This window comes from Pocillopora damicornis, chromosome 10, assembly GCF_964200805.1.
Source record: "Pocillopora damicornis chromosome 10, jaPocDami1.2, whole genome shotgun sequence".
Lineage (NCBI taxonomy): Eukaryota > Metazoa > Cnidaria > Anthozoa > Scleractinia > Pocilloporidae > Pocillopora > Pocillopora damicornis.
Window position 1 is genome coordinate 15,331,030 of NC_142679.1, and position 26,264 is coordinate 15,357,293.

Below are 26,264 nucleotides of genomic sequence, written 5' to 3' on the forward strand. Positions count from 1 at the left end.
TGGTGGGCCCTGTATTAGCGTGAATGGATGGCAAAGTGCATCTTTGACTGCGGCCTCTTGATATGTGTTCAACTTCTTAAATCCAAACTGTGTCAAAAACAGGCTTGTGGGGAGTTTGCCATAACTTTCTAACCGTGACGGAAAAAAAGAGCATTACGATGGTTAACAATCGCACGGAAGCTAAAAGCTAAAAGTTTTGTAATATAGGTAATTGTAACTATGATGTTAACGATTATACAATCACTTCCCAGTTTTATCGAGAGCTTCTTCTATGGTGGTCACAATTTCGTGAAACTTTCGCTACAGACTTGAATTGGACAAATATTATTTGGAATAATAAAGAAATTAGAAAAGATAAAAAGCCTATCTATTGCAAAAAATATTTTGACTCCGGAATCACTCACATCCACGATCTCCGGCTCGATTTGAATATTAATGATTCCTTCAGTTACGTTTCAAATAAAATTAGAAAAATTAGCTTTCTACAATGGGCAGGTCTTCGACACTCAATACCTGATTTTTAGAAAGATGATCGTGATTATATCTATACACTAACGCCTTCTTCGCTTCAAATAAATAACAACATTTTTGATGTGAAGAAAAAGAAATCGAAAGATTATTACTCCTTACTTTTTATGAAGAAATCACAGCCTCCAAATATTGTTCATAAATGGAAAAGCGACTTTAATATCTCAGATGATCTATTGAGGGAATCTTTCATTTTACCTCACTCTGTTGCACTTAAATCCTATGTTAAGGCTTTTCAGTATAAAATCCTTAACAATATACTCTACACAAACACGAAATTGTGTAAAATTGGCTTTAGAGCTGATGACTTATGCACTTTCTGCGAAGCTGAGCGAGAAACGCTATATCATCTGCTTTATCAATGCACTTATGCGAGACAGTTCTGGAATGATTTCGAATTGTACTGGTTCCGCTTGTCAAATCAGGTAGTTCACCTGACTTTGGAAAATATTTTATTTGGAATGCTTTCAACACAATTCCCTTCACATACACTACTCAATTACTTTATTATTATCGGAAAACTGTTTTTGTGGGACTGCAGAAGAAAACAAATACACCCTAAAATACAAGGTTATCAGAACAAGATAGCTATCAAATATGAAATTGAAAGAAAAATAAATAAGAAAAACTTCTTTGAAAATAAATGGATATTCAAATGAAAAGGAATGGTTAATAATTTAAAAAATCTTAAGCCGATTTGCCTTCTATCCTGTTTTTTCTCTCTTTTTTTTTACGTTATGTTGCTTAGTTGAATTAGTTGAATTTGTTTAATTTCTTAAGCCTGAAAATAGGGTAACTGCGTAAGATTGTTAAATGTATCGAATTGTTATCATTGTTAACCTATTTTATGAATGTAAAATTGTAACTGTGTAAATGAAAGGTCAGAATAAAAAAAAAATACCAATCCTCAATAATAAATACCTTTTGAAGGCTCCTCTCCTCTGCAAATGGCATGAACTAGCTCAGATGAGTGTTTCAAACTGCACAGCGCTGCATACATTCGTCTGAAGAGTTGAAATGAAAGTTAATTCATACCAAGAACTCCAGGATGTAATAAGGTAAGTAATGGATTTAACTAGGCAACCAGTGGAGGTATATTTTTGTCGTGATAAAGGTTAAGTAGTTAACACAATTTTGCAAAATAAATTCAGTTTGTTGCAGTTTGTTATAGTTAGTGTTGAATCAAGCTTTCTTTATTCAAGATCCGCATAACTGTTTGGATACCACTACTTTGCATGCTCAGTCAACGCAGAGCTATTTGAAATTATTAGACTACAAGATTAATTTAACTATTTCAGAAACTGAGCACAGATCTTGACTAAGTATCTCATGAGAGTATGGTTATTCATGTACCTTTGAGGAAGTGTTCTGTGGATGAGTTCTAGAGTACATCTGTAACCGTCTTCGTTGGAAAGTCCCTCTGGTGTGGTTGACGCCGATTGATGAAGATACATTTTCACTTTTACCATCCGTTTTTCTTTAAGAAACTTAACACTTTTGATAATGCAGTGTGCCACCCAAAAGTCACTAGCACTTCCGCTTGAATCAGAATGTAGACCGTCTTTGGAAGACTGTAGAAAGGGGAAGAACTTAAATAAGCATACTATAGCAATGCCATCTTCGCACAAGAATATTGAGATAGAGTAAATACCTTTCCGTGGCTTTCACTTTCCACCGAAGAAGGCGATATTTCGCAGTAAGACATACGGATACATACGAGATCTCCCATATGGAAATTTAATTGACGACTATCACAGTAGCTGAAAGGAAGCTCAAACTCTCCTCTTACAGAATCCGCCTTGTGTTTCCATAGCACGTTAAGGTTTTCAATGGTGAACCCATCATTCTCCTTTACCGCTTCTGTCGCTGCCTCCATCGCAAGAACTGGTTTCCAAGCTTCTACATACTCGTGGATACTTTCATACCGTTCCCTTGATGCTTGGTGTCTCGCTGTGTGCGAAAATGACTCCCTTGGATACTTACGGTGTTCAATGCAGACATTGAGATGAGCATCTACCTTAAATACTTGGACATCTGGTTCGAGGATTCCTCGTATCATGTGAGGACAGAGCTGCACAGAGAGGAAATCGTATTTTCTTAGTGTAACTTTCTTCTCGTAAAAATGGTCTACTGTTGCCTCAGATGACGGTTGTGCCTCGTCATTGTGATGAGGATGCTTGTAATGGATCTCATGCACCTGGCCAAAAGACGTTTGAGCTGAGGTGTCCTTCCTACGACTGTAAGGCATGGCGCTTAGCTTCTCTTGTATTTTCTTGATGGTGGTTACTAGATTCTCCTTGTCGTTAGCTCGAATCATATCCAACACAGAAACCCAAACATCAGGAGGAATTTCGATCACTTCGTCAACGCCTTTGTAATTGGAAATGGATAACTCTGTGGTGTTTCTCTTGAAATCTGGCGCCATATACTTTCTGATTTTCCACTTGAGAATGATCGACTGTTCTTCACCTTGATATTCTTTTTTTTCATCCACGGTCAGTAAATTAAGGTGACGAAGGGCAATTGTTTTGTTCTTAGTAGCCAAGAGATCATCTTCTCTATTTAAGATTTGAAGACGCAAGGACTGATGCTGAATGGATTCAATGAAAACTCGTGTCTCACGACACTGTTGCTGGAGCTGAGTGGCCAGATGGATCCTCTTGCAATACTTCTCAAATTTACGTGCGTTGTCTTGCATAAATGTATGACGTCGGCACACCTTTAAAACTTCATCTTTGGTGGGGTGATTATTGGTGGAAGACGTCAAAACGAGACCAATCAATAGCCGATGCACCACGATATCAATATATCGCCTTATTGGCGACGTAAATTGTGTGTATCGAGGTATTCCGAGAGAGTAGTGGCAAATGTTCTCGGGTGGTTGGTCGCCTTCACAAACGCATCGAGATTCAGACTATATACGTCGAAAATGTGAAACAGCAGTGGCAATTTGTGGGTGATTACTCTCATTACAAATTAGGTATTGCAGTGTGGGAAAATCGTTTGACTCGACGGCTTGACATATTGTACGCCAAACTTGCGTCTGGATCTTAAACTTGATGCTTTCATCATGAAAAGCATCTAATGGTGTGGCGTTTATTGTGTCCTTCGTAAACATTGCGGATAACGTAAGTGACATTCTTGCATACTTGCCGTACATTTGAATCCATTCGGCCAATCTGTGATCTTTTGGTGGTAACTGTATCTTCAGAGGTGCTAATTCAGAGTTCTTTTGTGACAAAAGTTTCGCTATTTCTTCATTTGCAAGAATCATCCATTCTTCTACTAGCTCGTGGGCTTCAAAGTCTTTTCCTTCGTTTTGCCAGTGATCGAATGCTCGATCTCGGAGGCGATGAAATCTCCTCTTTTGTGCCAAGGAACTTAACCGTCTAACCTTCCCCTTTATCTCTTCTGGAATTTCTGATGTGCTCGCATTTTTTTCATCAATGATCATCTGAGCCTTAGCATAGTTCAAACGACAACAGGATCGAACAACTGTGCGTTTTATCTTTGGCTCACCGAGTAGTTTTCCCTCTCCGTTTATGGTCACGAAAACCGATACTGCAAGACGGTCCTCATTGGGCAGAAGACTGCAAAAATTTTCACTGAGTTGGCGCGGAAGCATGGGAACATTTTCATGTCCGTTGTGGGGGTAATATGAAGAGCACCGAGAGAATGCTTCATCGTCTAATGGAGTGTTTGGTCTAACAAAGAAACTGGCATCGGCAATGTGTATCCCTAATAGGAAGGTTGAAGGCGATACATTCTCTATCGTCAAGGCGTCATCAAGGTCCAGGGATGTGGGAGGATCAATTGTGATGGCATCAGAAACCTTGGTGCGATTATTACGTTCTACTTCAGGAATAGTCCATCCTGGTGGAAAGTTATCATCCACATACCTCAAGGTCTGTTCTTTAAATTCTCGTCTCACCCCGTGCTCAGCGTACGCAATCTCCATGCTGGTTCTCAAGTCGTGTCCTCTGGATAGTGTTCGTACAACGATACCAAGCGGGTTGCTGAAGTCCCTTCTCCACTGAAGGTATTTAACAACAAAGAGGTACTTCCCACTGAGGACTTTCTCTCTTTTAAACATTTTTACTTTTATGGCTCTTCCGTTGTGATCCTTTCTGTACATTGGAATATCATGACAAGTCTTATCTGTAAGGTTGACCAGTTTAGTAGCTGCTTTGTTGATGGGCACCATCACCGCAGGATTTGCGTAATCTGTTGTACACACAAACTGACGTTCGTGTGGACTTATTATGTGTTCAAGTACACCTGAATAAGAAGGGAAAGTCTAATAAGTTTAAAGCCGGTCTTTTGATTACTAATAATAATATTCTAATGTCATGTTCTTATCTAGCAGTTATCATATGTCTATATATCATAAAAGAGTCCCTAAAATGATGGGTTCAATTTATCGTAGCTACTAACGATCAGTGCTTTTGTCGATTCGGGCAGTCTTGCGTCTTTTCACCTGGATGCAGGACGTGTTTTCTCAACCAGTCGGATTCTATAGGTTTAATGAAATATTTAACAATCTTAACTAAGATTGTCGAGGATCAATGCATTTCAAGACATTTACTGTAAATCATCTTACCAACAACTCTTCCTTGGACTGCTGGCTCAGTTTCATCAGCCTTTGAACGGGCTTTCCTTTCAGCTAGCTCTATAACAACTTTGTCTCTGTGAAATGCTTGACGGAGCTTTCCCTTGATGTGAATAGATGGCGTCTTGGTATCTTCTACCTCTGCATAACCCACGTGCAACTTTTCGGGACTAAGACGAAGATTACAGACAATATATTTCTCAGGTTTGTCTGCAATGAGCTGCATCAAGACAGAGGGATCAAAAAAATCCTGTTGCTTTGAGGAAATCATGATTTGTTTTGCTCTTTCAGAGGGAGACCTGTAACAGCCAAGGTTAGTCAGACGCACTTCAATACGGCCGTTTATGACTCGTACCTCTGGGAACAGATCTTTTATGTCGGCACCACTCTTTAAGGAAGGGTGTTGTACTTGTGCGATTGGTCGCTGTTTCAAGCCTTCCGCCGCTTGAAGAGAAGGGAATTCGGACTCGTCAAAAATTGATTTGCGTTCTTCGTCCATTTTCAGAGTTTCTTCGCATTTTTGGACAAATGCCTGAATTATTTCGTCCATGTCTCTCGGAAATACTGTCTCGTCCTCAAGAAGGCTATCTTGAAAGTCGTTTAAGTCTGCATTGTCGTCGTCAGGGTCTTCTTCGCCCTGATCCTGATCCTTAAGGATGAGAATGGGTTGACTTTTGCTGTCCAAGGCATCATTTACTGCTGATCGCATACTCAGGATTTGCTGGCTGCTTGACTCTCGGGTGTCGCTCTCCGTTTCCAGGACCTTCCCAACATTTTTCTCTTTCATCAACTCCTTTACATAAACGTCCTCTTGGGCACTTTCTATTGTTTTCTCTTCGGGCGCTTTTGCGCTTAAGCTCTTCTCAACCTTTGGAATGAAACTTGGAATGAACGTCTTAGCTGCAGGATTGAGCTGGACATTGGCAATAGAAGCGCCTATTTCTGTTAATAGCTCTTTCATTGTTGTCCCAAATAGGCCATCTGCCTCATCACATCTCTTGATGTAGTCTCTCCAGAGTCCTCGACATTCTCCCACTACGCAAAGAGAGACAGGATCGCCAACTACTGCTACCATGCATCTCGCTCTCGTCACGGCTGTGTTAAGTAATTTTGGATCTGACAAAAACTCCCAATAAAGTTTTTGACCTGATTCACCGTTACGAAATTCTTCTTGCTGAGGTTTGCAGGTATGAAATGTACGCACGGTACTGATAAAAAGCACCCGAAATTCTTCTCCTGAAAAAGAAATGCGATTAAATTAAAGATGTATGAGATACAAAAGATTGAAGTAGGTAAATTGATCTATTATTCCTGTTCCTTGGATGATTTAATTATAGGGGAGACTTTACCTTGCACGTTATGGATTGTATCCACCTTTACATCCCTCAGTTTTACCTTTCGTAAGCTTTTTCGTATGGCTTGAACCTAAGTATTGGGTATACATCATGTTCAATTAGGATGAAGAACCTAAATCAATAGGTTTCTTTGCAAGAATAAAGAATAACTTTTATATCATTTGAGTCACATGCTTTTTGAATGTTTGTCGGCAAAAAAGAGCTGAATTAGCATCTCTGTGACCTCCTAGTAAAGGCAAAAGCATGGAAGTAACGAGAGGCTCGCTTTTTTCTATTATAGGTTTTAAAACTGATTTGAAAGAAAGAGCAACGCTCACTTCTCTCTTGGATTGACGTGTGAAGTTTCACGGAATGAACTTGGCAAGGCTTCTCTATCTTACCTTCAATATCAGTCGATTAAATTGCTCCAATATTTAAAATGAAAAAAAGGAAGTCGTCTAAAAACTGATACTCTTGTAACTTCCTATCATTATTTAAATGCTTTCCTGAAGAATACAGTCACTAACCTGATAACGGTAAGAGGACAGTACTGCGATATCAGAGAGATTCTTGGGGCCCCAAACAGTTGGCCAATTGTCAGCAATCTCTTTCACCCTCTTCTCTACTTCATAAACCTCAGACAAGTTTAGATAAGAATTGTCTTGCTCTTTTGTTTCTTTACCGCGTGCGGAGAAGAATAACAGGGGACCGTATTTCGGGTGCGCCGGTTGGGACTCATGTCCGCGAGCAATCAGCTTTTTACCATAGAAATTTTCAGAGGGAAACTTGAGAATAAGCTCATTGCATCGGTAGTTTTCCGTCAGCCACAAAACATTGGATTTCTCATCTTGGCTGGGATTCTTCTTGAATGCTTCAGCCTCGTATTTTTCATAGAGGTCGAACAGCCTTTCAGCCAGTGACTTTTGAAGTCCCAAACTTCGCGCTTGAGGCGAGTAGACTTCTGGGCTCATCTATCGTAAGATAAATGCATAAACGTTACCTCTTTAAGTAACGACATAAAACATAAATTGTTGTTCTTTCTTCGAAGTTATCTTTGAGTTCACTAGTTTTTTTCCACCTACAGTTTATATTAGCGATGTTAAAAATAATAATAATGATTACAATAATGAAAATGATACTAGACAAAAAAATTAATACTAATAAATAAATAGAAAACTGCGGAACTCAGTCCCCTTAATCCAGATCTGTACCTGCATGTGATCTCCTGTAAAGACAATCTTCGTGTTTGTTCCCGCAAACTTCAATGGGTTTAAGGCTTCGGGTTCAAGCGCCTGAGCGGCCTCATCGATGAGGATATGAGTAAAGAATCCGTGCAGCACGTCTAGATCAAGAAGCACTTGAGATGTGCTCAACGTAGTAACCACTACGCGACGCTCAATAACGTCATCCCGACAAGGCAGAACAAACATTTCATCCTTGATCAAACAATACTGTCTGGTTATCTTAGATGTAGTTTCGAGTCTGAAATTTGATAATTTAAAGTTTATGAGTTACTCACCAATACATGTCCATATAGTGAAAGGACCTATGCAGTGTCAATGGTCACTTCATTTAAATCAGATGCCCATGTTTCCGTTTTTTGCCCGATAGGGCCCTCAGGCAGCCGTTACAGGTCCTCTGAGACTTAGTCACATATGAGAAGTAAAGTAAATGTATGGAAACTGATTTGACTCTTAATTTTATCTCTTTACCTTCTCATCGGCTGATAAACCCTTAGAGGCTTAGCTGCAGGTATTCCACAGTTATGCAACCATTCCACGTGGATGTCTGCTGCCCGATTAGAATGAGTACATAACAGAATTCTGTGAGATTTGTCCAGTTGTACCAAAAGACGAACACATTGGCTAAGAGTAAATGTTTTTCCTGTTCCAAACGGACCAAACACGACCAGAGGGAGGGCATTATCCTCAAGGGAAGCTATCCTTTTGATGACTCTCTGTTGATTTGGATTCAACCGCTTGTCGAGAAGCCATTGCCAAGGAATTTTCACCTGCAATTGCAAAATTCCCTTCTGTTTAAGCTTCGTATATTCAGAAAACGATCCAAGATTTCAATGCACAACTATAAAATATGAATGCCTACCTCACTTATGACGGTTCCAACAGTTGGATCCGGGAATATGAGACGTAACTGTCCTGAAGTAAGTCTTTCAACAGCTTCGTGCAATTGACAAAGAGGCCAACGATTCAGTTGGAACTGAGCATTAACGGAAACATCACAGGTGTCATGCAACTTTAGATCTGAGCACAATTTAGACGGGAGTCTTAAAACAACGCAATCACTCTCCACTTTTTCCACTGGAGCTTCATAAACCCTTTTTGATTCACTACTGGCCAGTTGGAGCCAGACAGAATTGACATTACGATAAAGAAGACGACCAGCTGCATCGTCTGATTTAAGAGCGTCTTCTTCATGCAGACGGAGGATACCAAACAATTCGCCATTTACAGCACACTGCATTCCAGTCATCTCGCCGGAGATTTTCAACTGTGCATGTAGCTGGGCATTATTTAAGGTGTAACTATACAAAATAAAACAACCAAAAACCTACTGAACGAAAAAAGTCAAAATCTCATCATCAGTTAACAATTATTAGGCAACCTCACCATCCACCAATATTAAAGCGATATAAAATCAGTATTTTTATACCATTTCATTTGATATTTGATTTACCAAACAGGTGTTTAGGTTATTTGTGACTCTTCAAGGGCTTTTAAGTTAAGTAACTCCTCATGCGCTGTCCTTCCTTCGCGATGGAATAGACAAGAGCCAATGTTTTTTCCGGAAAGTTCACTCTTTGTAGATCGGCATATTTGAAACACCTAACCCTGACTATGTACCAATTCTGGGCCCCACCGGAGCAGAATATCTGTTACAAAAGCCTACCTGGTCATAGATCATTGAGTTCGAAGTATATCTACAATCTTCTTTGAACGTACCGTGATATTTGTTCTTTCATGAACCTCTCCTCCAGAAATAGTAATTGATGCATGACGTTTTTGTAGATTTTAGGGCTCAGGAGCTCATCAGTAATATCTACTTGTCTTGGAAGACCGTACTTTCTTGACAAGTGTTCTGCCTGGAGAGCCTCTCTCGTCGCGTGGATGAATCTGACCACTTCCACTGACCTTTCGTCCCATATTGCAGGCGCATGTGAGGCGAGATGTTCTGGTGCGCTGGGGAGTGTCATTGGCTCAATCGTAACGTCAGCATTAAGTTTTTTTATGAGGTAGGGCTTTCTTCCAAAGTCGAATACAACCAACTGTTCAAAGCTTCCATACAGAGGAGATTTGAATGAGACCGTAATAGCCACCCTTACACGTCCAACCAGTCTTTTTGAGCTTGGAGACTTGTACCAAGAGTCTTTCAGCTTAGTTGTGTATAAAAGCTTGTAAGTCTCAGAGCCATGCTTCTCTTCAATGCAGCTAACGCGAATTTCTGATAAGAGATAGCAGCTGTGGTATCGGTGGAGGAGAAAAACATTCTGTAAGGATCCTACCTCATCTGGCTGAAAAGGTAGTGACATGCATTACATTATGTGAAAATTATTCCAAGGTACACCATTTGAACTCTAAATTGCACCATCGGCACCTATCCACCAGAATTCTAAATGTTTCGGACAATTTAAAGAATGTTGGCAGTTTAGCAGCTAAAAATTTCTAATCACTTATTGTATATCCTTGCTATAAAAAATATTTCAGCCCATACATAAACTGCTGTTTAATAGATTTTACGATTAGATCGTTGTTTTACTTCAGGTATTATCATCGTCATCATCATTATTATTATTCCAACTATCGTTGTCATTTAACAGTTCAAAATCATAGTTTCCATTTTTTAGTTGGATGTCATCGTTTTTTGTAACTCTAATCAATAAACTGCTGCATGCTAACTCGAGTTAAGAAAATCATTATCGTAATTTCAGTAAATATATTTAAGGTATCATTTATATTGAGACACATTATTAAAATGTGCCTTTAGCTACGACTCAAGTTTCTCGTTGATGCATTTTTTACTCCACCATTATAACGCCTACCTACCTTGAAGCTAAGAGTGAATGTCCATTTATACTGCCCTTCTTCCCGAAGGCTTACATTAAGCTCCGGAGGTGAGCAAATAACTTCGACTCCAGCTAGACATTCCACTCGCTGTTGATGTAGAAAAAAAAATGTGATATTTAAAAATCAATTATGCAATTACAATTATCAACTTTAATTAAATTTCTGATAACAATAGACAATGTGCATAAACGCACACTCGATTTTATAAGTGTATTCTATTTTGTTCTAATAACCTGTATTTTATATTACGTCCTGGCCTACAATTATAGTGGAAACCAAAGACAAACAAAAGAGGCTCCAAATGTACGCAATTATTATTTTTTTTTTTGTTTCCACCTGATTGAATTCAGAATTGCGTCAATTTAAACGCATTTTTTAAATCATGAAATTTTCTAAACCACAATAATTGTGTGAGTATTTCAGAAACACAAAATTTTCAACTGGATTAATTTAAGTTTCAATTTTCCCTTTCTACAATAAGGGGTAGAACTTGCTCTTCATTTATGTGGTATCTTTTTAAAATATATATCAGAGTTTTTTGTCTTTCTCCTGACTTGATCGTGTTCAACATCTGAGTTCTCATTGTGATACCTGAAAAAATTAAATTTAGCATAGTGTCTGTCGAATCTTACTATCAACGCCAACATGAAATAAGAGACTTACATCTTCCGAGGGCGCATTTAAGATTTTTGACGCCATTTCCGAAGAAAACAGTTCCTCTCTCTCTTTAATATCCTTCTCGAGTTTCTCCTTTAATTTTCTGTCGTAATCCTGTTTCCATTCATTCAGTTCATGCTGGCTATGAGCATAAATGCATCCTCTACCGAATCTGCACCGTTCACGTGTATTGCAACTGTTAATGAGATGAGACGAAATAACCTAGTGAGAAAAGTCGTTGTTTCCAAGAAAAAGTCAGTCCACTGACATCGATAGATAAAAATTCTCGTAAAACATCAATCTATAACACTTCCGATGTAAGATTGCCAAATAGTTTAATACTTTGTTCATTCTAGAATTTAAAGGTGCAAAATGTTTTTAAATTTTAACTGAACGCCCTCTATTTGGCGTAGAGTGAACTTTAAAGTACATTATACATCAGTATTAAAGGCTGTGACGTTTTATTCATGCAACTGGTTTCTAGGAAAGTTGTGGTTCCGGCTTAAAAATCATGTCATCATCGTAGCTGTTTTATTTTAATTTTATCTGTAAATAATCTTGCCTTTTACATAATCGATAGGAGCCATTTGTTACTCCTGGAGGGGACGGTCTGTGAAGAAGTTGGGAGAGAGGCTGCATTGCTAAGGACTTCTGAGCCGAAGCAGATGGGTTGCCACTAAATGACCCAGTAAGAGATTCCCGCGGAGTAGGAAGAACTAGTTTAATAATGAAAAGTAGAAAACATAACTCGTGACCTCGTGACTAAATAGAATCGCTATGAAAAGTAATACCTTTGTCTGCAAAATGTGAATGCCTTAGACCACGTTCTCAATTAATCAGGTACATATTTCCCTTAATATACATTGGCTTTTTGAAAGCACATAGGACTTAATCACATATAGCAAATCTGATGTCTTCTCCAGTATAATCAAATATCGCTAGCTATGAATTAATAAGAAAAGTTGAAATGAATGGAGTGCAATTTGTGTAGCTAATCATATGATTTCGAGTGCAACTTGAGATGAATAAGCACGAGCCCGTAAGGCAAGCGCAATTTGTCGTCTTTAAAAGATTTAAGGTTGCTAATTTCCCCCAAATTGCACTCGAAATCATGCTATTACTAGTTGATAAAACGCAAACAAAAATATGACACCTGTTGAGGAGAGTCTGTTCCAAGTTAGTAAACCAGCTTTCCAGGGTCAGTCGTTGAAAGTAGTTGGTGCTGTAGGTTAGGCATTGCGCAGAGTCCCAGTCAATAGTGTGGTTCGTAAGTCGGTGATGTTCAGCAATGTGATTGTTGACATCGCCTTTCCTCGTCGCTCGTTTGTGTTCAGAACAGACTCCCCTCAACAGGCCACTACCGGCACCATACAAACGACTCATCCACGACATTAACATTACAAACGAACCGAACAGAACGACCTAACTTCACTAACGGATACAAACCGACCAATCACGACTGACCTACGCCACTTGAGTCTTACAGCCAATAACATCACGGCAAAACTGACCAATCAGTGTACACAAACCGGACTAAGTACATTCGACTGACAACAACCTTTCACTTGACTCTGATGATGACTTCCGCTCAGGTTGTCGAAACGTCAGTCACCACTACCGACAACAGTCCTTCTCAGGACTACACTCACCCGGACGATCAAACTACACTATTATAAACGTCTAGTATATTGCTAATTCACTTGTAAATTTTGTTAAATCCCTGAAGAAGTTTATGTAATCAGACGAAACAGGTCGGATAATAAACAAAGTTGACAAGAACTGTTGCTGTGTGCTGCTCACTAGCTTTTATTTTAAAAAAAATTTAAAATGTTGTGTTTTATTAAAGCTGCCTCATTGGCTGAGACAAAGATGCGACTTTGAGCATAAAATGGTGCGATCTGTGAATTCATAGAACCAACGAGAGCCAATGAGATTGCAAAGATCACGAGTGATTTGAACATGGATGTAATAAAGTACGAAACGTGCCGCACGCTACCAACACGAATCCAGTTCCGAAAATAAAAAAAAAAATTAAGGAAGATGAAACCTCGCTGAAAATAAAATTGTGAGAATCTTGATATCACTTACCCCCTTCTCTTTCCATTGTCCACATGGTTAGCTCCTGCTCACCGTGGGCAAATGCGCACGGTATCTTGAGACAGCGGTTGCGTTTGGAGTACAGACGACATACCTTGAATCTAATAATATTTAGGTCTTTGGGATACGGCCTTATTTCTTCCCATCGTTTCCAAATTACACTCCAAAAAGCGTACTTCAACTTTGACCGATTCTCGCAGCCTTTACAAGGTTTAGCTTTGTGGGAAACACTAGCCGGCCGCTGAAGATTTTCCTTAAGAAAATGATCGCACACGACGTAAATACCGGCAGGTACTTTTCTATAATCATTGGAATAGTTGTTTGTAGGGATGGCAGTCGTCTTTTGATTTGGTTTAGACGATCTTCCAGCAGTCTTGACAACGTTAGACCAGCTGAGAGGTTGAGAATTTGTAGAGCGTTCCGCAGCAGTACTTTGGGAGGGAATACCGCTCTGGCTGATCCCCTGAGAGGTCTTGATGGATGTTTGCGCCGAAGATTGAACTGGAGCAGAAATTATCTCAGTATTCTCCGAAGATGAAGACCAAGTGGAAGCGGTGGACCTTTCTGCCCCTTGGGTATGAGATAAGACAGTTCCTAAATGTTGCACTTTTGGAATTGTATTAGTAGGTTTGACAGAGGCTCCGATGGGTGCAATAGGATTTTCTGTCTCTTCTGCGAGGCAGCTCGTAGATGATGTATTTCCTTTAGAATTCGCCTCCTGAATCTTTATGTCGGATGCGGGTAAAAATTGAAGGGGCAGAGAGGATTCACCTGATGCCATAGCTGTTGTGCTGGAGAAAAGAGGGGATACAATGGGAACTCCGTCTTTAGAGGGGCTTTGATAGGAAATGGGTCTTGTTGGAGCTGCTTCGGGTGCAGAAATTACCGGTGTAGCTGGGGTATGGCTAAATGTAGAAGGTTTATCTAATTGAAAGTCTGTGGCAGTCCTCAATGGAAGACTTGTAATCTTGCTCTGAGATGCGACAGCATCAACGCCAGGGTACGCATTTCCTGTGGAAGTCGTGAAAGAAGCCATCGTAACACATTCCGTTATAATTACCGTCTGGAGCGGCAAGAAACTAGTATCTCTCTCCTCTGTAATAAGCTTTGTAGTTGCTGAAGCGTTGATAGATCGTAACACTCGTAGACTCTCTTTAGGGGTGGGAAGGCCTATTTACGAGATAATAATAATAAACAAAACAAGTCAATTATATTGGGAAATGACATATGCATGACCAGGGTGAACTCTGACACCCTTTGTAAAATCTTTCAGTCCCCTGAGTTTCAAAGAGTAAAGTGTACTTACTGCCTTCTCGCTGCTTTTCCCAGAGATGCTTCTCTATGTCCCCATGGGCATAAGAGCACGGTTCCTTTCGACAGGGCGTTTTAGCGGCAAAATGCCTGCATAAATCAAGGAGAGCGTTGGGGGGAATATTACCAACAGGAAATGGCCTTATTACTTGCCAGTAATGGTGGATGTCATTCCAAATGGCGTAATGTAGGAAGCTACTATCCTCACAGTATTGACAGGTCTTCGCCTGCGCGTAGTCGCACGAGGGTCTTTTACTCAAAAAGTGGCCACAAACAACAAAAACCTTTTCAGGAATGGGTACATGATTGCTTGAACCGGTCAACCGATACGCATGCGCATTGGTCGTGTCTGCTATTCCACCTTTTTGAAAACCGTGGATAATTGGGGCTGGCGTTAAGGACCTTTGCCACTGTTCAGGTCCGGGAAAGTTGAAAGAAACAGTGGAACTACCTGGTCGAACAGGAGTTGTCCGGAGTGATTGATCGCAATATACGTCAACAAGAGTGGATTCGTTTGGAAGTTGGTGAGCTGTTCTTAAATTGCTCCAGACAGCACTAGAAGAGCTCGCTGATACCTGAAGAAAGCTTCTATCCAAAGTCGGATAGTCGTCAGAATTACTAAATGTTTTCATCTCACTCCTTGTCTGACTCATGTCGCGGACCTGGTTTCTAGAAGTAACACTTGCAAATGTCGTCTGCCCCTGCGATGCCACAATTGTTTGAGATGTCAAAACAGTTGGTTTAACATTTGCAGCTGTGACTGGAGTTATAGCAATCGACGTTGCACCACCGAATCCTAAGCTCTGCCTTTGTGTTATAAATGGCCTTTCCTCCATAGGCTGGGAACTCGGCTGTTTGCTGGCAGCAAGATCAGATGACTGAGGATTCTCGTCAAATGTGCCAATCCAATCAAGACTGCAAATTGTCCCTCCAAACGTCTGTAGACAATCTGGTGAAATTTTATTTCCTGTTGTTGGTCCCAGGCGGCGAGTATTACATACAGGAATAAACTCTTCACCGTCTGGCTCCTCGTATCTATCGACTTCAGCAACATTAAGTATAAACGGTGAGGTGACTGTGTCGAGAGAGCCAGAGCTTATATCTGGATTTCCAATGACAGAAGCCGTCGCTTGCGAGTCACCTTCGGCAAGGCTTTCATCAGATGGTATATTGATGTCGCTGCTCACCGGTGGTAAATCTGATAATGTAGTGACAAAATCGCTTAGTTACAGAAATTATACGAAATTTTCAAAAGATACAAAGGACATAAATGAGTCCAAATCTACTAGAAAGAATTTTACCGAGTAAATTATTAAACAAATAGATGAATTATCCGGAGTAATGAAGTCACCCATGAGTCAAGGAATTTCCCTTTTGACATGATTTCCTCAGCTACATCAACACTAACACAGTTTAAATATATATTCAAATATATACAGAAAAACACCCTAGTTTTCTTACCTGGGGAACTTGCGCTTTTCTTCTGTGCCTTTTTTCTCGCTTTCTTTTTCCTTTTCTTCTCTTTATTTCTCTTCTTTTTCCTTTGCTTATTTCCTTTAAATAAATAATACTCAATGAACGTGAAAAAAAATCCTTTATTTGAATGATGAAATACAAGGAAAATTGAAAACCAGTCAAGAAAGGTCATGGTACCCTGTTCTTTGGTGCTCACGCTTTCGACCTGTGCTAGATCTAAATCTTCCTTCTTCTTTTGCACCGCTGTAGAAATAAAGGTAACGTTGTGATAAGTTACGATTACCATGCCAGTATCAATGATTCAAGAAGGACATCTTAAGCCCTACCATTTGTAGCAACATGAAAAGGAGATTCCTCCTTCCTCTGTGCAGTTTGCCGCTGCAAGTAAAATATGATGAATTACGTACTTACAAATGCTTTCGTCAGGTAAAAACAGGAAACTTTAATTTAATTTAAAAAATTGCAATTTTGTTCATCATTTTGTTCCTTTGCGTTCTCGGGAAAAGTAAAAGTACCGTGTACGTGCGAGGCCGGACGGCTTTATCTTGATCGTTAGTTTTCAAAAGGGTGTTTTACACGATTAGATGAGCGGAGCCGTAGAGGTCGTATGATAAATATCTTATTTTCTGTGTTTCACTCATTTTCTCCTGACCTATATCCTTCTGTTAGACACATAGAGATATGCTTAGTTTCATTTGCTACCCGCAACAGGTGATATATTCTTGTATTAGTTTGTCTAAGGCGCCACGAATTTCTCACCTCACTTCCTTGCTGTTCATCTGTATAATTACTCAGCTTGGCCACATTCTTCTCCTCGCCTTTTTCCAATGGAGACCTCGTAGTGCTTTGCAATTCTGTCTTTTGAAAAAAAACATTACGGATTAATGCGATCTAGGTTGATGAACATATTTGTTTCTCAAGAGCCATGAGACATACCATCAAGCTCTTGAAGGTTTATTCCCTTAAGGATTTTTAGGGTGTGCTCGAAAGATACCATTTTATCGGAGGTGAGAAATTGTTGAGTCGAACAGCCTCCCCTTGTAGATTAGAAAATTTCAAGGGCTTATTTTTAATTAATTTTTTTTACAATTAGCAAGTCACTCAGATGCACTGATGCAAGTTATGACGGATACCTCGGCAAAACGTAAGAGTACTTGCTATTTAAGGAATTCTAATTTGTTTTGCATAGAATCTATAGTACAAAAGCCATCTATTATGTTCATTTTAAAATGAAAAGAAATAAACAAATTAATTGCTCTTGATAACGGACTATTGCCTTTTCCTGGTTAGTAACTGAGAACCATGAATTAAATTAAATTTCAGTCTCCCTAATTCATTAACCATGTCGGCAATATGGTAGCAAGACATAACCAAAAAAAGGAAAATCTTTGGCCCTCCAGGATGGGGGTATGGCTATAGTCCTTAATCCTACTCGGAAAAGTAAATTACTGATTACTGAAACCACCTGATGATTCAATTATCAATAGCAAGTCGCCCTAGGTGGCCTTCGGTATCAAAGAGGATGAGCTGGGAAATATAAGTGCACTATACAATGTTTTCACGACAATTATCTACAAACCCTGTCGCATATGTACCATTTCCTTCGCTTGTCTCATTTCTCTTTCTCTTATTTGTCGTGTAATTTTACTCATTAGACTCAAAGCGTCCACGTTATCACCTGCGAACCACAGGACTGTAAGAAAAAAGAAGGCAAAATATAAACAACAAACATAAAATGTACAAATCAATCTAAACCAAGGAAAAAGGGACGCAAAACAATAAAAATGTTGGTAAAAAACAACAATTTGTGTATTTTGGATGCTTTCTTGGCTTCCGATATATCACCGAATACAAGGAATTTCATTTATGGCCATGGATTCAATATGTACGTACCAAATCTGGCACTGATAGAGTTAATGATATCGTTAAACACAGTGAAAGAACTGGGTTGCTCTATTATTACAACATAGGACTTTCTTTTTCTTCGCAAGTCTAGAATTTATGTCAATAACACGCTTGTGACTGGTCACCCTTAAAACTACCTTTTTTTAAACCTTACCAACGCAAAAACACACAAGGTATTAAAGAATTAAAAAGGTTTTCTGCCAGCCGTACTTTTTGCACAAGCCACTTTTGCTTCATCGCATCTTCCCTATAATAAGATGTTGAGTAATTATTTCAATAGGTTAAGAAAGATAAGTTAAGAAAGTTTCTTGCTTTGTCTAACGATAAAAATTAAATGTAGTTTGATAAATGCTTAATACGAAATTTTCTGATATCGCTGGCAGCTTCCGTGGGCAATATGGAGCAAATCTTCTGTTCTGATTAGTTACCGAGCTGGAAAGGTGGGCCCATCTTTCCTGTTCGGGATTGCCCGCTTTGATCTAGGTCGGGTTTACATACTTCAACTTGAGATGGCAGTCTAAGGTCTTACCAATTGTAGTAGACATTCAGCTTGTCTAAGTTGGACTTCGGGTATAATTAGGAAGTCTAATAAGTCCAATAACTCAGTGTAACATTCCAGGGCTAGCTCAAGTGTATCTGGATCCATTGTCATTCCATGGGCAAAAGAGAGCATTTCAAATAATACTTCGTCAATGACAGGTTCATCCTTTACGAAAGAGAGAGTTAAGAATCAGCGTTTTGAAAATTAATTTCATCACATGATTGACGTTCGGCATAATTAAGGAGACAGGAGACGGTGGTCGTGGACAATCTCGTGATAAGAAATCCGGGATGCTGATAAAAAAGAAATAAGATATTTTCGCAATCTTCTCGCGTTTGCAGAGAATGTTTTGGTTTTAATGGTCTAACTTGATAGAGTCTAACCTCAATTTAGCTGAATGTTTTATCAATTATTTTTGTGAACAGTGTCAAGAGGGTCGAAAGCTAACAGTTATCTATTAATTAAATGAACCCTCTTAGAAAGAACGCCTGAGGCCCACTGATGGCGTAAAACCGTGGTCTGAGTCAGACCTCGATTGAATAACCGGCACTTTTAGTTTAGGAACAACTTTCCCAGCGAAGACCTAAGCATGACACTGACCTTTGTAAACTCTTCCGTCAGTTTCTCTTTGAGGTCTTTTAAAGCTGCTCTTGATTTCTCACACTTGAATGAAGTTAGAAATAAGATTCATCGCCGAGTATTTTTAATTGAATGGGCGGTACGATGGAAATGTGGGGAAAGGAGAAGGTTACTAAGGGAAGATATAAACCGAGAAAATAGGAAAATATCTTCAACTATAAAATTTAAAATCTATAGGCTCCCAAGCAGTAATGTTTCTTGTATGCCCATTCCCTTCCCTCACTCTCAGTTCTATCGCCACGCTGCTATCGTCCCTGCATTGCTAAAATATAACTTAAATACACCCTTTATAAACATCAAACAACAAACAAACTAAGAAAGCTAACGAAAACAAAAACCACGAACCAAGTAGAAATGATAAACCAGAGAATTATTTGTTTTTATTATTATTATTATCATTATTATTATTATTATTAAGCCTTTGTAGCGGCACGAAGTAAGATATCGCTTTGTTGAACCACATGATGCTTTTAAAGTTCTTTTTTTTATAGTTTTTGATGAAAACAAAACATGTTTGGGATGAAACTGACGATGGGGGATGTTTCATCCGAAACATGGTTTGTTTTAATTAAAAATATTTTAAAAAATTAACCTAAAAACCATCGTGTGGTTCATCAAAGCGATATTATTGTTATTATTATTATTATTATTTTTATTATTATTATTATTATTATTAGTGTTATTATTGTTATCATTTACAATAGTTACAGAATGATTTAATTTCAAATAAGAACTGAGACTGAATCTTGTTTCGATCTCGTCAATATTTATCTTGACCTCAACTACCCGATCTATATTTATAGGGAGGGTATCATTAACGAACAAACGTACTAAACATATGTTGCCTATTAAATTAACTGCAGCGAAAAATAATTCTCACTTTCACTCACATTTGGAAGTAAATGCTTGTACCACAGTGCCAAAGGAAAAGCTGGAGGATAGTCTTCTAGGGAAATGATTGCTTTCATCTTGATGTAAACTGATTTTGCTAGGTTCGGATTGTTGTGAATATTTGCCACTTGAATGGCTGACAAAGCAAGAACAAAGTCATTAAGATAGGATGATTTTCTGTGCTCTACACAATCACTAAGAGCTGAATTTCATTAGACTTTTGACATAGTTGCAAACCAACAAAGTGAAAATTTGAATGAATAATTCCGCTTTAGATGTACCTTTTGTCTAACTATTAGTAGAGAAATGCTGGTCATATAAAAAAATACTTTTATCCATTTATTTGTAATGTTGAAACAGGATGGATGTCCCAGTTCAGCTTAAAGCTGGTTTAAATGGGGCCTTTGAAAACAATCTAAGTACATCGATATATCCATATAGATATAGAACACACAAACAACACAAATTAAAATACATAACATGTAAACAAATTTCCTGTGCCAACTGCATGGCGTTACATTCATTAACTGCAAAAATAAAGTTCAAATAGCTTCTTGAATTTACAGAGGGTAGCTTCGTTTTTGTCCTCTAAGTAAAGTACTGCACACCGTTGAAATAAAGTATTGCACATTCAATACAAGAAGCAAATATAGCTATATACCTTTCTCACTGTCCTGAATAGCGTTTAGATAATTGCCCTGTTAGATCAAATTAGAATATTTTATATGAATTGAGAAAGAGGAAAAGCCCGAAAACTATAAAAGAACTGAATTCCGATCTATGACTTAAGCTTACCATTTTTAGGAAACACCCTGCTCTTTTTCGAAAGAGCCTTTCGGAAATGATAGAGATGTCTATAAAGGGCATGATTGGCTCTTCCATCGCTGCTGTATAACACATTGAAGCTTCTTCGTACATCTTCGCTTGGAATTTTTCATCACCCTGTTTCTCAAAGAATGTCACAGCTGGATTCTGTGGGTATTATCAAAATTCTAAATATGAATAGTAAAATAGGGGAAAAATGCCTTTTTGAGGCGTATACCTTAGACCAAACAGATCTACACTTACTAACCCTAGGAAGAACCAGCAGGAATCGAGTGGAAAGTGAGAGTCCAAAGGCACAATTTTACGTTTTTCAGTAAATTTTGGATGATCAAAAATAAAGGACAGTCTCGAGCAGCATTGGTTTGTATCTTACAAATTGCATAACTACTGTTTGTAGTTCTAATTGTTTTTTTGTTTTTAATTTTTGAAGACTCTCCTTCTCAACATAAAAAAATTGGAAAAACATTGCGAGTGACTAGGATCTTACCATAAAAGGAAGAATAAAGGAGTCATCGATATCTTCGCTGTAATAATAGAACAATAGCAGAAATAATTCGTTAAAGTCTCCTGAATGCATTTATGTAGCACTACTTAAAATTGTCAAATCATTTGTGCGCTTGTAATGATACTGACCTTTCCTCCCCATCATCGGTTGAGGAATATCCACCTTGTGCCATCATCTAGATTAGATGAAATTTAAGTCGAAACTGGGAGATTAAAAAAAATTAATAAAAATCGAAACGTATCCAAATTTGTCCTCTCTGTAAATATCTTTATTTATAGGTCTTGTTAAAGCGGGTACGAACTTGTTTTTTATTTCATTTTGTGATACGCATCAAGTTATGATAGTGATAATATATTGCATTGTCTTTAAATGAAACCTCTGACTCTATCTCACCTTGTCTGTTACGCTCGATTACTGAAAAGATCCTATAAGACATCACGTTATGCTACAAAGACGCAATTTTAACCTGGAGGCTAAATTTGACAGAAAGCCTACCATCTCATAATTGTCCATTTGAATCATCCAGTTGATGATTCAAGGAGACAATTCTAAGGCAGTAAAGTGGTATATAGAAATACACCTAAAAGACTTCTTCTTCATAATGATGTAGTAACAAGTTTTAGACACTTGCTCTCTGTCCAGCTCCGCCACCAGCAGCTTATAAAAGCGGAATGAGGAAAAGCGAATCAGGAACACTTTGATATCACCTCATGCTCTCTTTGAGTCCGTTTACCTCGGAGATACAGTGATATGTAAAACCGTATTCGAACCATCGAAGTCATTTTTGAACAAAATTTGATATCCGCTTTAAACAAGATAAAGATCCTTAAATGCAGACACGCTATAAATGGAGCCAGATACCTTTCAAATCAGGAGTTCATCTTTTACAGCTTTGATGATTAGCATAAAGTAACAAAGGTTACTCAAAGTATTATTCGATCCATCAGGCATTTTAATTCCTGCCTATGCACTTTCGTAAGTTGATAATGTTGCTGTCGATGAAAAATTATATTTAGGATTTGAGGTAGAGTATAAATACGCACCAGTCAGCAAAATCGATAAGAGAAGGAGCACCAAAGTCCACGTAAAAGAGAACATTCGATGAAATTTTGATTTTAATTCCTTCGCCATTCTGACATGTCAGGCGTGCTCGAATAGTTTGATTTTACGCTTATTCAAGATATAGTAAATCAATAAATAGTTAGTTTTCTTTTACTCTCATTACAGTTTTTCTGAGCTGATTGTACACTAAATTTATAAAATCAACATTATTACCTCGCCATGTGCGTTCTTAAGATATTCATTTGTGTACACTTCAGTTTTCCATTTAATTTGAATAAGAATTCCGGGAGATTATATTGAAACTTAAATTAAAACTTATGCAGCGGAAATTACTTAAGCGCCGATGTAATAGCTACATGTTCAGACGAATAAAAGTTTCCATTTATATGAAATATACCATGCCTGCAAATCTTTCGATGTTTACTCGCCGATAATTGCATATCCGAGACTACTGGCTTATTGAAGTAAAGCTCTTTCGGTTGCAAATATCTAAGCACCATTTTTGTGATATATCATTTAAAAATAAAACAATAACATCTGATTACATTCTCATAGTGAGCAGCTTATTTGTCATGTTTGAGGTGTAATTTGAATCACAAATGTTGCCCTTCAAGCTATAAAGTTCTAATGCAAGGAACCCAGAGGACTCAGTCATAACAAGTGACGAACAACTTATTTAGATCATCATACCTTTAAACCTTCATCTCATCCGAATTCTTCTGATTCAGGCCAGCTATGTTATCGATAATGAAAAAGGAGTTTTTTCCTTCGTAAACAATAACAAAAACAGTTCCACCGATGAAAACTTTAGTCTTAAATATTTCCCGAAAAAAATATTTATTTCCGGTATCTTTCCTAGAAACTTGCCTCTTGACCTGGTCATGTTTTGTCTTAAACAGACCGCATTTGAATAATTTTAGTATGTCTTCACAATTTTGAATTTCAAATGATGTGGAGGTAACTTTCGCTAGACTGCGATATTGTTCTTGTCTATAGACACTCTGGGTGAAGTTTCGCAATAGATAAGTCACAATTTACCAAGCTATCGAAGCATAAAGCTAACCTGTGGTCGGTGAAGAAACAATATATACCACGAATAATTCCAAAATAATTTTTGAGCGATATTTCACCAGTTAAGCAGGTCATTATATCCAAGGCTATGTTGTTCAACACAGAACTAAGTTAGCCCTGATTTAGGTTTGCTCCTGTGCATTCAGATTTTATGTTCAGTACTTTTACTATTCTTTTAGCTTTGCTGTAGCTCGGTAGCACCTTGAAAACGATGGCCCAAATATACGCTTTTAGAAAGAAAATAGCGTAAACTAGCAGCCATTAAACCGTCTGTCGAAAAAGTGACCCATATCGAACAAGTGGCTCATGGGTGCAGAGAAAGAAGACATCATCGTGTTATTGCTACTACAAAATGATCTTCAATTAATACCACTTTGGTTGATAGAATATTCCCTCGTAGCCAATAAACCGGAATGACATGTGATGACATCTTCACGTCTACGGAATTATGAACCTTAGATTTAGAGAGGGGGAGGGGTGGGGTTAGTTAGTACATTTGGCTTCGCATCTTTTTCTTCCAAATTTAAATTGCTGTTGAGCTACTTTTTTGATGTTTTTATTAATACAATTTATGTGAAAGTAAATTTAAAAAAAAAGAGTCGATGAAGATATAACAAAAATCAAAGCGTAGATTTCCTTGCAGACATCATTATTTAAATGTCATTTTGAATTTTATCTTCACACGATGTGCGACATAAATACCTACTATTTCAATTCTAAATTTAAATCAAATTTGCAATCCTTTTGTTAATTAAAACCAGACCAAAAATAATATCATTGGTTCAATGAAGTTAATCTAATGGTAAAGTACAGATGAAACTTGTACATTACGCCGATTGTGAGTGAATACTACTCTCAACTTTTCGTACTTCTTTCAGATTTGACTTGGACTGCTCATTGCTACGTGTTGTCTCAATAGGAGTACTTTCCTTACCTCCCTCGACAGGGCAAAATGCCAGAGGAACATTTGGATTAGGCCAAAAAGATCGTAAATTGGGTCATTAGTCGGTACAGACTCGTCTGTTTTCAATTTTCTCTCGTAAAAATTTTCCGATGGAAACTACAAATCTCTTTTGCCGGAGAGAACAACAAAAAGATTTAACTTAAATGGTTGGCTTTTACAAAAAGAAAATGGGGTCGGGGGGGGGGGGGGGAAGATAGGAGAAGGAGCTTTTGGCCTTATGTGTAAATGTGCACTGGGTAAGTGTTGTAATGAGAGGCTCTATTCAGTGAAACCCAAGCCTTTTATGCAATGTTATTAGAAGTAACTGTTCTTGCAGAGGAAAATCTCACGAAATCAAAAATATTTCTCAGTTTTCTCGTTTTTGTTTATTTTGGTAAAAAGCAAGAATGGATCCCAAAAAAAATTAGCTAAAACCCTTCTATGTTCTTTGGCCAGTCTTTATTCCTTAATACGTCAATACAAGAGTATGAAAGTCAGGTACAGCCAGCAGTGCTCATCTTTAGAATATGGACATGTTGAGAGTGGGCTGTGATAAACATGATCACATATCGATAAAAATGTCTTATGTGTTCACGTTTTTCGAGGTGATGCTATAAATAGCTATGCGCCAAACGGCAAGGATGGCCGAACAAGGAACAAAATAATCAGTTTAATACAGAAAATTACCTGATAATTCAGATTCTATTTTCTCTTTGCCATTGTAGGATGTTTTAGGGCAAAATTCAAAATAAATTTCAACCAAAATGACGTGCTTGGTATTTTTTTCTCCTATGATTTCCTGAGACTATTTATTTATTACACTTATCAAATCAGCGTTATTTTCTGAACATGTGTGATTCTTCGCAAAGATTTTCCTTAAATTAAGCATTCAATATGAATTCAGTTTGTCACTTTCCGTGTAATTCAAATGAATTAATTGTTTATAGCATGAAATTTTGTGTCATGTTATCTTGCAGTGATTAAAGAACCGTCGGTGCAAAATTCTACTTTCAAGTATCAAATGAAAATCTCTAAAGAGAAGAGTTGTGCTTCTTAGGCTCTGACGCTATTTTCACCACGCGTTCGATTCTTACTGGGCCATATTTGCATATGAGAAATAACATAGGTTCATAAAAATAACATGTATACTGGCGGAAGAAACAAAACGTTTGGTTTCCGTCGCCAGTTAAGCGTTAATGTTAGATATGACAGAAAAAATAATAAAACATACTTACGAGTATTTGGTATTCAAACAACCTACTTGTCGTGTTCGAGAATTTATTTGTATCGTCGACTTCGTCATTCAAGCAATATAGAAACACTCGACATTGCGTAATGACATGCAAGGAACCCAAAGAACCCAGGCACAACATTTGTCGTTTAGGTTGTTCGAATTTGCCTACCTTTTGGTCGACGTCTTTTCCCCCGTGTTCTTCTCAAACAGGCTGGAGTTTAACAAAATGAGAGCATCAAGCCTTTCTCTGTTCAATCGCATCGAAGAAAAATATTAAGTCATTAGTATTTCGGAGAAAAATATGTATATCCGGTTCCTTTTCTAGGAACTTGCCGCTTGACCCGATTGGTCGACATGTTCTGGCATGTTTTGCGGTAAACAGTACCGCATTTGACCAGCACAAGGAAAACCCAGGTATTAAGTTGTAATTGTAAATTGTTATGAAAACATAGAAAAACCTTTCAAATAGGTAAAGCAATTCATCTATAATTACCACTTCAATAACTTTTGCCAGTAGGCATCAATATCATTATTGTCTACTGATGCGTTATGCA

General features: G+C 38.1%; 1 protein-coding gene across 1 annotated transcript; it reads right to left on the reverse strand.

Moving 5' to 3' along the window:
* On the reverse strand, positions 1-26,254 carry LOC113680301 (3'-5' exoribonuclease HELZ2). The gene is given in 30 exon segments (XM_089185749.1): positions 1-124; positions 1,450-1,532; positions 1,882-2,099; positions 2,180-4,806; positions 5,129-6,373; positions 6,487-6,562; positions 6,999-7,442; positions 7,683-7,953; positions 8,184-8,482; positions 8,575-9,013; positions 9,432-10,000; positions 10,533-10,640; positions 11,217-11,406; positions 11,773-11,926; positions 13,299-14,477; positions 14,614-15,816; positions 16,080-16,172; positions 16,272-16,337; positions 16,421-16,472; positions 16,854-16,952; positions 17,690-17,787; positions 18,210-18,246; positions 18,529-18,705; positions 19,141-19,203; positions 20,070-20,206; positions 20,732-20,768; positions 20,866-21,042; positions 21,383-21,419; positions 21,529-21,602; positions 25,880-26,254. Coding segments are annotated over 29 exon segments (10,257 nt in total). The 5' UTR covers positions 21,576-21,602; positions 25,880-26,254; the 3' UTR covers positions 1-92.
* Between the last annotated feature and the right edge of the window lie 10 nt (positions 26,255-26,264).